Here is a 12,720-nt window from a genome sequence, read left to right on the forward strand (position 1 = left end):
GGTTTTTCAAGCAATTGCAGCATGCTTTTTAAGCTACACATGGTTTTACTTTTGCAACATGCATCTGGTCTGTTTCTCTGGCCCATCATCGATCCCGTGTGACACAGCACTACCCATCTGGGGGGTGAGGTTCAGCAATCAATTTATTTATTTACAAGGTTCAACAAAACTGTTTTCTCATCATGGAAGGATGCAGCACTTGCTGGAAACCTTTGCAGCATGTCCCTAGAAGACACCTAATGCTGATATTTTGCTGCTCATTTGAGCAACAGCAGCTCCAGTGGGTCCAGGCAGGGCTCTGCTGGGAGATCCCCAGGAAGGCATTTTTTCTGGGCTGCAAAGATAATCCATGAGGAGTGAAGACTGCTGGAGGCTTTGCATCTTGTAAGAGGACTGAAAGCCAGAAATGGGGAGTCAACAGTCCTGCAGGGCTGGAGGGGGGGTTTTATCCAGGGGCTCCCAGCTGGACCATCTCTGGGTGTGATGGAAACTCCACCCTCCCCAACCTCACCAACCCAGAGGGGCTCTGGGCCCCCGCAGGGAGGATTGAGCCTCCCCCGACGCCAGGCGTAGCCTCCTCTCACCTCTACAAATTACCCAACAATTAAGAAGGTTATGATAACATTTATGTGACAATGCAAGTTTTCTGCAATGGCAAAGAACTCAGCGAGCAAGTTGTCACTTGGCTACAAAATAAACATATTTCATGAAGGAGTGCAATTTAACAGCTCAGTAATTCCTGCTAATTTATGCACCTTCCTCTCCTACAAAATGAAGCCCTCAAAGGTAGAAGAAATCCCCCTCTGCCGCTCCTCACCACAGCCGGGCGGCTCATCCCCATTCCTCATGTAGCTGCTACCAGCAAAGCTCCGAGCCACCTCCTCGGAGGTGCCAGGAAGCTGCTGTAATTATGGGGAGCAGCTTTCGCAGTCTCGTTTCGATGTACCTGGCTTTTCACTGCAGAGCTGCGTGGCTGTAACTCTGCAAGCAGCTGTAGCCGGCTGAAGAGAGGAGGAGCAGGGGAGGTGCTGGGACCCACCATCCTCCAGCAAGAGCTGCCCTCCCGGCCAAGCAAAGTCAGACTTGGAGATGCACAGGAGGGTGCCAGAGCAAGCAGCTCTTTCTGGTCAGAAATTCAGCAAATAATGAAGAAACTTCCTGGGAAAGGGATATAAATACTGGGACTCCTCCAGGGAGCAGCAGAAGCTGAACACTCAGGTGCTTGTGGTGCCTGCGCAGATGAGCTGTCCTCTCCAGTCCCAACTGCTCCAGCAGCTCAAAAGGGAGGGACAGTTTTAGCCAAATCTTCACGAGTACCACTACAGCAGAGCCGATTTCTGCCCACTGACATCCTGGACCCATGCCTAACCCATCACCTAAGATATGTCTGCTGGAAACGTGTCCTGATTAAACTACAGACTGGAGAATCCAATAAAGCTTAGACATACAGTGGTGTGTCCAGCATTTGTGTAACCTCTTGGTTCAGTCTTCATCGTCTCTCTTTGCAAGGGCTTGCAGCAGTCGAGCACCCACAATAGGGGGCATCATCTTCAGCTCCCACCAAGACCTGTAACCAAATGTCCAGCTTTTCCAAAGCCTGCAACATCCCATACACACCTTATCTCAGCACAAAGATCAAAGCCTGACCAGAAAAAGAACAACTCAATAGCCCTGACAGCTTACAGAAACACTCACTCAAATAATGAGAACATCGGATGCTGCATTAGAGGCTGAGGTTTCCTCCTCACCAGTGCAGAGCTAATAAATCCCACAGCCATGCCACGCAGCTCCATCAGGACCACACACAACTTGTCACTTCTGGCTGTTTCCACAAGCAATTCCTGGCTCGCCCACACAATGGCAGGACTGTATTTGCCAGCTGGCGAGGGAAGGTGAAGCCTGGAGCCTGGGCATTGTGCAGGTTTTCATGTGAACAGATGCAAGACAGAAAGATGGGGTTTACCTGCCAGGAAATAATTAGAAATGTCTTCGTCTGGACATCGTGTTTGCATTTGAATGGCCCTTTTTGCAGCCTGAATACACCTTGGTGACTGTGGAAAGCGCAGGAAAATACCAGTTACAATACATTGCCAGGCAATGAGAGCGGTGGCAGTGGGAGGTGAGCCTTGTCCTGCCGTGGTGCTGACCCCACCGCAGCCCATCCAAGCCACCTCGGCACACAGAGGGTGGCTCGTTGCCCAAACCACGGCTACTGCTCAGCAGGGAAAGGGCTGCCAGCATGGGATCCAAGCATGTGCTTAATTTTAAGCGCTTTGCCAGCGCCAGTATTAGAAATCCAGAGCTTAACACTGGAGCAATTAAGCTCCAGGAACACTTTGTAAACCCTGACCCCACAAGGCATCAAATCCTGTTTTCTTCGACTTTCTGTCCTGCCTTATGAGCAGTTAATTTCAAGGGGACCATTGCAAAAAGCATCTTTCAGCATCTCCAAGATCAATACGCCCCACAGTTCCAGCAGCTCACAGCACCGCACCCCCATCTCCCTGAGCCTTAGCCATGCAAAAGCAGCCAGAGATGCCGACATCACCATTCCCAGGACCTAAGGATGGGGGTAGGAGCTGGAGGTCCCAGCAGCGCCCATTGTGCCCGTTTTCCTGGGGGGAAAGGCTGAGCACATCCCTTCCTGCCTGACCTTGGGGCATGGGTGCTCCAGAGGAAAAGGCTCAGATTATTGCAGTTTTTGCACGGGCACAGCCATCACTCCGAAGTGCTGCTTGTAATTTTCCAGCATCTACTCATAAGCTGCCTGATCAACAACCCAGCTCAGGTCTTTCAGGCACTTCCCACTCCTCCCCTACAAGCAACACACATGCACACCGGCCTCAATTCTCACTTCCCTGCAAGCACATTTTGGCTACCAAAGCAGCACAAAAGGTCTTCAGCAAGAATAGCGTTTGCATCCATATTTGGAATGTTTCTTCCCTCCCTGCTTCAAGACAGGGCTCAAAATGCTGCTGGGCCCCTCCACTGCTGCTACACACCCAGCACAAACTCTGGATGGGAAACAGCTCCTGACTCCCTGCTCCAGCTCCACGCTTCACTTCCCTCCCCAGGAGCTGCACATGCCCAGCGGTACTTTGCACCAGCCACCAGATAGCTCCATGTTTCACCCCTTGCCTCTCAAGATGCATCAGAAGATCCCAAAGTCACCAGGAAATGCAGAAGAGAACAAACATCTGCACTCCATTCAACTAGAGGAGGAAAATTAGCCTCTAATAGGACACGGCAGTGGAATTCACAGGTCTTTAAGGACTACAGAGGGCAAAAATAGCTGGATAAGCTAGCCCTGGAACACCAGGGCTCAGCTCAGCGGCTTCCATCTCACACCTTGCAGAGACATTTGGACAGTGCCTCGCTGAGCCGTGGAGCAAGCCTGCAGATCCCCAGAGCTCCTTGGCTTCACTCCCAATTAACACTGGTCCCCCAAACTGGGGCAGGAACCATTTAACACCCCCACTATTCACCACTTCGCATCTGCTTCTCTCCCCGCCGCAGCTGCTGGCAGGGAGAGGTGCCCAGCACACACGGTCACTCTCCCAACTTGTTTTCACCCCCAGTCCTCCAGCACCAGTTTTTTGGACCAGGGTACTTACTTTCCCTCCTTGTTTGCCCAGTCTCCAGCATTTCAGGGCCAATCCTGATGACTGCCTCCAGGCACTGCTGCACTGCAATCAATATAGATGCTAATAATGAACAGTTCTCAGATAACTACTGTGTACGAAGGCAAACCTTCCAGTGATCCCTTGCCAATGATGAATACACATCGAAAAACCATCTCCGAAATTTGAAGAGACAAAAAACAAACCAGGCGAGAGGTTATTTTGTGCTGAATAATTTACACATGCCAGCCTTTGCTCTGTGAAGGCCGTGCTGGGCAGGAGCAGCTACAGCTCCAAGTCATGAGAGGAGCAGGGGGTGCCAAAGGAAAATAAACAAGAAGCAGACTCAGCATTGCACATTGCTGGAGCAAAATATCCCCAAACCTACCCCAAGACTGGTGCCTGCCCTGCTGCAAGCTCAGCCAGAGACACCTGGTATGGGAGAGGACAAATTTAGCCCCAGTCTACAGCGGAGCAAAGCTTTGCTGCTTCAGGAGGTTGCACAGGGGCAGGAGGGATAAGAAAGTACTTGGCCCTTCCATGGCAACACAGCTTTAGCTTTGCTTCATCCCCCAGGCCAGCTCCAGCCCCTCACACATCCCCCAGCTTCACTCTGGGTACCAACCCCTGCCCAAAGCTGCAGCTACAGGTAAAGTCCCCTCCAGACTTTAATGAAGAACCCAAGATTAACTGCTAGCACAACCCAGGATTAAATACACACGTTCTGCTAAACCTCCCACGTGCTCGTGGTCAGGCAAAGGCTTATCTCAACATTCCTTGGAGCCACCGCTGATGCTGCACCAGCCCGATGACAGGGACATTGCTGAGAGATCTGCAAGTACCGAGCGGGACTGCTGGGACCGCTCAGTCCTCCTCTCAGGGGGGACCTCTGCTTCCCCTCTGACACCCGCACTAACCCATCTCCTGACTGAGCTGCAGGAAGGTCCCAGTGAATACTTGGGCTTGGTCTCCAAAGGGACAGAAGGGACCCAGCTACAGCCCCGGCTCCTGCCCTTACCCCAGCCCCATCCAGATGGAAGTGGGCCCACGGTGTGGGTGTTCAGCATTTCAAATGTCATCAAAGCCAGGCACAGGACATGCACATGGGGAGGTGGGAGTGGTTTCTATCACTGGGACAGAGAGAAGTACAAGATGCGCAGCCCCAGCCCAGCTCGCTCAACTCGCTCCCCATCACAGCTACGAAGGGGAAGGGATGGACTGCTGTCCCAGGCATCCCAGGCGACACAACTAAATCCACATCAGAAGAGGAGGTCTCACCACTACCAGCTGACGTTGAAGCTCCTGCACTTCTGAGAAATGTGAAATACTACAGGCAGCAATGCAGCTCTCCCCAGAGTCACTCACAGAGGGAAACACACTGCAAAGTCCCCCTAAGACTCAATTGGCTCCTGCCCCTCCTTAAACGACCACCGTGAGGCTCTTCATTAAAAAACACAAGAACCACACAACAACACAACCCTCCCAACCATTAACTTCTTTCATCCTTGAGTACATGGATATTATTTAGCACGTCAATTTAGCTCAGCACGCCACGCGGAGATCGCCATGATGTATGCCCGCCTCTCTGAGAAGCTGCTGCCTTTTGCATTAGGACCAGGATTATTTTTTTGAGTTAATTAGTCGGGAGCTAATTCCGTTCATTAATTCTGAATGCCGCAGGGGCTGGGTTGTTTTTTTTGTTGTTGTTTTCTTTCCAGGATTGTTGGGTTTTTTCACTCCCTTTTCAGCACAGCTCATTATGGGGCCAATGCTATCTTAGAATCACCTAAAACCTGCCCAGTCCCCAAGGCAGCTTCAGGTTTTTCTCCATTTATAACCCATCCTGATTTGCATTTTCCCTGGCACTTGTCCTCCACTTGAGATGTCTCACAGGAGGTGAGAAAACCTTGCGGGTTACAGGAGGCATCAGCATCAGCCCAGTAATAACAGAACTGCATCAGCAGAGAGGAACGCAGCACAGTTATCCTCTCCCTCTTACTTTTTCCATCTATTGGTCCCTCTTGGAGACAAAGTCCTGTCTAGACACACTTGTAGGGTGTCTTGGTGTAGCTCTTGGCACACTCTCACCCTGCATCGCTCCATGCTCCACAGCAGAAAAAACCCCACCCCTCTGTGGGAAGTGCCCCAGCAGCAGCAGATTCCCCCGCAAGACCCCAAGCCACCACCAGCACCTCCTGAGGGGGGACTCCTTGGTGGCTGCCACCCCCCTGCAAGGGACACAGGTTATTTTTGGCAGCCACCCCAGCTGCCTGCCTTGCAGCGGGGCAGGAAGGGAGGGAGGGAAGGAAGGAAGGAAGAGAGCACAGCTGCTGCTCAAACAACACCGGCAAAGCCATGGGGGTTGAACACAGCCACACACGGTGGGGAGATCCAGCAACCTGCAGGACACCTGCATCCTGCAGCCACATGGCCACCAGCCCTGCAGACAGCACCCCTGGGGAATGGAGGGGTGAAAGGGAGCCTTTCCCATACCCAGCTCTAGGCAGGCGTCAGGGAACACAGGTGATGCTGTGTGCTGACAGCAAGGGACTAACGCTGCTCAGATCCAGCGCTGGGAACCAAGGGCAGAGCCCTGTCCCAGACACCTCCTCCACATCAGCCCCGTGCAAAGCCCTGCTGGCAAAGCCTTACTTTGCAACAGTACTTCCCACTTTCCTGGGATGCAGAAGGGATGGGATTGACCCTAGCCATGATGCTGGTGGTCTGCTGCCCGAGACACAGGTTGAGGAAAAGCCACCCCCCAGCCTTTGCAGACCTCATGCTCTCATGCAAGACCTCGATGCAATCCACAGACGTGCAGGGAGCAACCCTCTTGGGGGGGAACCACACACCCATAGCACCACAGCACCCACCTCTGCAGCTCCTTCAGGGAGACGGTGACCCTCAAGCTGTGTCCCAGGAGAAAGAGGGCAGCCAGGATGTCAGCCCACTGCACCATCTCGCCCAGCGGGCCCCCCTTCAGCACCCGTGGGCTGAAAACATCCCCCGACTCCTCCGTCAGGAAGCCGATATGGATCAAGATCTGGAGAGACAAGAAGAGGGGTCAGTGCTGGGATGGGTGGCACTGGGGGAAAGGGACAATTTGGGTTTTCCAGCCTAAATGACTTATAGTCCCTGATTCTCTCCAGCTCCTTTTGCACACTGTAGTTACTCAGAGAAATCAGTCGGGTGTAAAGACAAGTGATCTATGTCCAATTAGCAAAGACCCAATAGTCAGAGTTTACCAGTTCCCATCGACTGGCGCTCTGTATCTTGAGACCAGGTTCACGTTCCTGATGCACATCACGGTGCGTCCCACGGACTGCAGCCAGATCTCCCGGCACACAGAGACCGAAGGGTAGGGCACCACAAAAACACCGACGGGCGGGCCAGCAACCTTGGCATCTCCCTCGAGGAGATGTGCCAGACTCCCCACCCATCACTGCTGGCTGGCTGCCGGCTGGACACTGACTCCCACCCACCAGGACCCCTCTCCAAAATTCACTCCACTTGTTCAGCAACACCAGAACTGTGACATCCCAAATGCATGCAGAGTCGTGTCTATGGACCACAGACTGACTCTGCAGACCTATGTGCTTCCATAAATGAATTTTCCTCCCAGCTCACTCACGTCCCAGCTGTCTCCACTCCCTGTATTGCCAAAGGCTCAGCTTTTTCATCTCCACACCACAACCCCATTGTAAAATTTGCTCGTACGTGTTTCTGGTCCCTCTGCCGGCCCTTCAGCTTCTGCTCAAGGCGCCGAGCCGCCCGCAGCCACTGCTGCGCCAAGTGCCGGATCCTCTTCTTCATGAAGCTGAGGGACTCCTTGCCCGTGCCGATCAGCTCCAGGAGGTGAGCCAAGTCGCTCCGGAAAGCTGCCTAGGAAAGGAGCATGCTCTACATTTTGAGTGTGGGAAAAGCAGCTGCCAGAGGAGCCCCTGGGTTGCCACGGGGGCTGGCAGAGGTTTGCCCACCGTAGCTGAGGTGCTTTGGGTTTTGCTGGGTGGACAGCTTCCCCTGGCACCACCAGACTTGACACCAGAGCTCCTCCACTTCATGCACCAAATCCCAGGGGCCCCGTTGGACCCAGAGCATCTCATGACTTCCCGGATTCCTCAGCACAGCACAGATATGGACTTGTTGGAGTGGGCCCAGAGGAGGCCACAAAAATGGTCAGAGGGATGGAGCAGGGACGTCCTGCCGTGAGGACAGGCTGAGAGTTGGGGCTGTTCAGCCTGGAGAAGAGACGGCGCCGGGGAGACCTTACTGCAGCCTTTCGGTGCTTAAAGGGGGCTTATCAGAAAGATGGGGACAGGCTTGGGCTTGTAGCGACAGGACGAGGGGGAATGGTTTTAAACTGAAAGAGGGTAAATTCAGACTAGATATAAGGGAGAACTTTTTTATGATGAGGGTGGTGAAGCTCTGGCACAAGTTGCCCAGAGAGGTGGGAGGTGCCCCATCCCTGGCAGTGTCCAAGGTCAGGTTGGATGGGGTCTGAGCACCCTGGGCTGGTGGGGGGTGTCCCTGCCCATGGCAGGGGGTTGGATTAGGCAGCCTTTGAAAGTCCCTTCCAACCCAAACCATTCTGTGACTCTCTGAAAACCCTCAAGAGGCATCATAGCCCTGCTGACACTGCTGGCTCTGTGCACATTTATTTGCAGCAGCCTTGCAGCTGTCCCCCCCAAGCCCCCTGGGACCAGCGGACACAGGCTGCCCACCTTACCTGTGCCCGAGGCAGCGGCTGGGGCGAAGGCAGAGCCGCCGTCCGGTTTCGCCATGGCAGGGGAGGGCAGAACCACTCGACTTCGCTGAGGTAGATGAGGAATGAGCACTCGGTGCCGTCCACGCCAAAAAACGCATAGCAGGGGTCAGAGGTCCACCTGGCCCTCATCCACTGCGGGGGGGCAAAGAAACACACGGGGCTCGTCCTCTGGCCGTGAGGGGACACGGCAGCCCTGCGAGCTGCCCCTGCTATGGGCAGTCTCTGTTCCCCACCACCTCCCTCTAGCTGGGAGCTAGAAATGAAGGGCAGAGGGTGGATGAAGGGCTGCAAACCAGCACGCACCCAGTGCCCATGTCGTGGTGCCTCCAGGGCACATGGGGCACAGGCAGAGAGAGCAGGGTCTGCTGGGGGCTCCCTGGGTTTCTAACACTGGTTCCTGGGGGCTCCCTGGGTTTCTAACACTGGTTCCAGCACCAACACGTGCCTTCCCCAGGAGCAGAGCCATTAATCCTTAGAAAATGATATACCACAGGGTTTTCTTCTGGTTAACTTTGCTGGGGAGCAAGCTGAGCTGCTGATCTCATCACCTGGGGCACAGCAGGGCAGGGAGACAGATGTGCCAGCGGCCCCCCCAGGGATGATTTCACATGATGGAGAATAACCAGTGACCAGAGCAGTGATTTATCATCCACCGCAACGGCTCTTGCCAGCCTCTTCCTAATTCAACTACAAAAACAAATCTACTCAGGAGACAGGTCACTGAGCCCAATATGTAAAACACAGCAATCACCCGGACAGGAGATCGAATTACAGCCTTCCACAATTAAATTACATTATGAATTTACTCAAATTGTGGAAGGAAAGGATGCCTAGCACCAGGGGAAGAAGAAAACACAATCCCTCAGTATCATTTTAATATACACTTCAACATCTTTTCAGGGGGATCTGGCCCTGCAGAAGACTGAGCTTGAAGAAGGAGGCTGGGACAGGGAGGGAAAGAGGGTGATGCTTTTAATTAGTTCATGTAAATATGCTCTCTGACAAAGCAATCATGCTCCAGGCCGAATGCCAGGCTGCATTCAGGTGTAAAGAGCAGGCTGGGTCAGGCAGGACATCCTATTTGAGATGGAGGTCCTGGCCAGCTTAACAAGATGCTCTTCTGTGCAGTGCTAAAATTATTCCCCAGACACTAGCTAACCAGATCTGTAAAGATGATGTGACAGTGCCTTCTCCTCACCATGCTTCTGTCATTAAACTGCAGGCAGAGGTGGTCTCGCAGAGCTGATTCTGCTGCTGCCTGCATAACTGGGTACCATGGCTTCAGTGCTTCATATGACTAAATATGAAGGTTTACACCTTATTACTGGGGGAAAACAGTTACACTCGTATAGCAACGGCTCCCAGAGGAGGTCAGACACCTCCCTTGTGTTTTCTCCTTGCAGCACAGCCATGCTTTGCTTTCTGTGTCTTTGGCTCTGCTCCTCCTTCTGCAATGGGCCATACCTTTCCCATTTTAAAGCAGTTTTATTCTGGAAAGCATCCCCCTCCCCACTGCCCTTCCTAGTGTAACCCCAGGGTCGTTGCTCTGTGCTTTTCCCAGCAGCTTCCACCCCAGGTCCAGACCCTCTCCCAGACCGGGAACTCTGACTCACCTCCACTTTCCCAGCGCAGTCAGGGTACTTGGGGTCCCTGGGCACCTCGCACTGGTCCCTCCTGCCTTCCCCCACTGCAGAAAGACAATTGGGATACGGGGAGAGCCAGGACGTGCCAGTGGAGCAGCTAGAAATGTGGGGAGGTGAGGGGTCTGCTCATGGGCACCTCGGCTGGACCAGCAGACAGACCCATCCCACTTGATGGACCACAATACCAAGATGTGAAGCGTCTTCCCCGAGGTCAGGAAGGAAACAGGAAAACCCCCAGCCCTGCTTCAACGCCAAGAGCACATTCCCTTTTCCCAGACTGCAGCACGTCTCTTTATAGCACCTCTCCACTGCTCTCAGCCTGGTCCAGACCCCAGGTCCCACCTATCCATGCTCCTATTAACCATCCATAAGCAGGCTGCAGTATCTAAGGAAGCACTTGACAGCCTTTACACTGTAAACTTGCAATACAAATTGTCCTGCTGAGCTGTTAAGAGGTAACTCAGCCCACAGGGTCAGCCCTGGAATAAGGCACAAAAGTGGCTGAAAAGGTAATAGGATCTTTTCTCCTTCTGTGGTTAGATTAATAGAAGACACCACCCCTCTTATAAGCCCTCCTTTGCCTGTAACTGAAAACACGTGAGGAGGAAGAGGCAACAAAAGCATCTTCTACTTGATGATGCCAGCCCAAACCCTAAGAACAATGCAGCCATGTGGAGAAACACCTGGAGAGCCCAGCTGCCCTCCCAGCACTGCTGGAGTGGGATGGGAATGACTCTCCTGACGCTGGATCCCAGCCCCTGGACTTTGGATTCAAACTACCACATTTTTCTATCCAGGTGTTTGTGCTGGCAGTATTCCTCCTCTTTAATACTGCATTTAATTCTGTGGCATTTGTTTCTGACAGCAATTCAGATTTGTCACCATTCCTCCCCCTTGCATGCATGAGTTTCCCAGGTCTTGCTCCTCTGCAGATTTATCTCCCCCGCTCTCGAGTCGTCCTGGGCCAAATGACTTGATGCTTTTAGGAGAACATTACTGCTGTCAGAGACCACAGAGGCTGGTTCCCTATCTAGCCTCCTTTTCCAGCCTTCCTGGCTGTAACAACAAGGTGAAAGTCCTGGAAACCTCTGAGAAGGCTCAGACCACACTCAGGACCTCCTCTCTCTCAAAACAGTGGTGTGACCGTGTGCAGCATCCACACGGAGCAGGACACAAACAGCCCTAGCAGGTCTGCTGAAGAGCATCAGGTGTCCTACTTAGCCCTGCAGTCAGGAGTGATGTTGGGTAACCTCAGATCAGCTTCCATCACCCTGCATTTTTACCAAATTTTTCACTGTAGGCTTGGCTGGATCTCCCTATTGCAACTGCATAACACGTAGGAGGTTTGGAGCACAGGGACCCCCCAGGGACTCTCACCTTTCCCGTTCAGGAGGCTGTTCCGGAGAATCTGGTCTACTTTTATTGCAATGTCTGAGACGTTTTGAGCTATAGCTTGAATCCTCTCCATCAACCCGGCTGCTGGCGGGAACCTGTGAAAAAAACCAAATTGACTCTGAAAACTTGATGTCTCCCAGTGGTGACACTCAGGGGTGGCTATGGCAAACTGGTCATCCTTGGAAGCTGCCTGCAGGTTGAACTTAGCTCCGGGATGCAACATGGGAACACCTGGTCCAGTATGTATGAGACAAAGAAGCCAGTGCCTTCCAAGGTTTGACTATAAACCTGCATAAATCAGTATTCTGCCATTTTTCACAGCATGCTGATAAACACGGGTTCATCTGTGCATTTTACACAGGGAAATATTAAATAGGCTGGAAAAAATTGTTTTTCTTATTTCAGATACGCTGTGTTTGAAAAAGCTCTGCTGTGATTATTGGCATTGCGGTGCATGTAGGAAGCCGTGCTGGGAATAAAAGGGAGAAAAAAACAAAAATACAGAGAAAAGAAAGCAAAACCAGAGGAGGGATGAGGAAGCTTATGGGCCTGGAGCAGGCTGCAGAGAGATGCAAAATATGCAGGGCATGCAGGTGGCCTGAGCCAGTCCATCCAGCAAAGATTTAGGCGAGCGGATTTCCAGGTCCTGCGGCGAGGAGCAGCAGCAAGGGCTGTGCAGGGACAGGGTGCTGGGGCAAGCATCAGCAGCTCTGCATGAGCCGGGGTTGAGCTGGGTGTTGCAGCCCCAGCAGAGCCTACAAGCACCTTCGCACCACAGCCTGAGATCAGATTCCAGCGGTTTGAATAGCTGTGTATGCTGTCTATCGAATTAAACCTTGCAATCAATACCGTCCTGGGTAAACAGCACCATTAAACTCATCTACATAACACACTGTGTAGATGGAGTGACAGAGCACTGTAAAGGGCCGGGTGTCAATTAAAACCTGGTGTAATACATAAAAGGGCAAGAGAACTCCATCCATCAGCAGTGGTGCCCTGCCAGGCCTGACAAGCAGCAAGCTCTCCACCTGCAACGCCTCGCCTGCCGTTTCCACTGCAAACAACCACCACGTCTCGATGAGCGCCGTTATTGCAGTAAATAATTTCCCCTTCTGCAGCATCTGGGTCATAAGTTTTTTCCTCCTGCTGCTGCTGAGATCATTATAATACAAGGAAATGTCATAAGCAGTGAGCAAAACCGAAAGGGCTACCTTGAATACTCTTGGCACAAAAAATATGTGCTGATGTCAGGTCCTTCCCGGTGAAGTTTTATATTTGTTCTCCAGCAGATCAGTGA

The 12,720-nt window shown here is 52.6% G+C and overlaps 1 protein-coding gene across 3 annotated transcripts in view; it reads right to left on the bottom strand.

The window, feature by feature from the left end:
- MGAT5B (alpha-1,6-mannosylglycoprotein 6-beta-N-acetylglucosaminyltransferase B) overlaps window positions 1-12,720 on the bottom strand; it is a 70,621-nt gene that overhangs the window by 21,999 nt on the left and 35,902 nt on the right. For all 3 annotated transcript variants that reach the window (XM_037410514.1, XM_037410506.1, XM_037410524.1), the window contains exons 4-8: window positions 11,406-11,518; window positions 9,999-10,072; window positions 8,347-8,517; window positions 7,338-7,502; window positions 6,494-6,663 (exon numbers count right to left, since the gene is read on the bottom strand). In XM_037410514.1, coding sequence (XP_037266411.1) covers window positions 6,494-6,663; window positions 7,338-7,502; window positions 8,347-8,517; window positions 9,999-10,072; window positions 11,406-11,518 — 693 coding nt within the window. The remainder of the gene's footprint in view (window positions 1-6,493; window positions 6,664-7,337; window positions 7,503-8,346; window positions 8,518-9,998; window positions 10,073-11,405; window positions 11,519-12,720) is intronic.

Source organism: Falco rusticolus, chromosome 1 (assembly GCF_015220075.1).
Source record: "Falco rusticolus isolate bFalRus1 chromosome 1, bFalRus1.pri, whole genome shotgun sequence".
Lineage (NCBI taxonomy): Eukaryota > Metazoa > Chordata > Aves > Falconiformes > Falconidae > Falco > Falco rusticolus.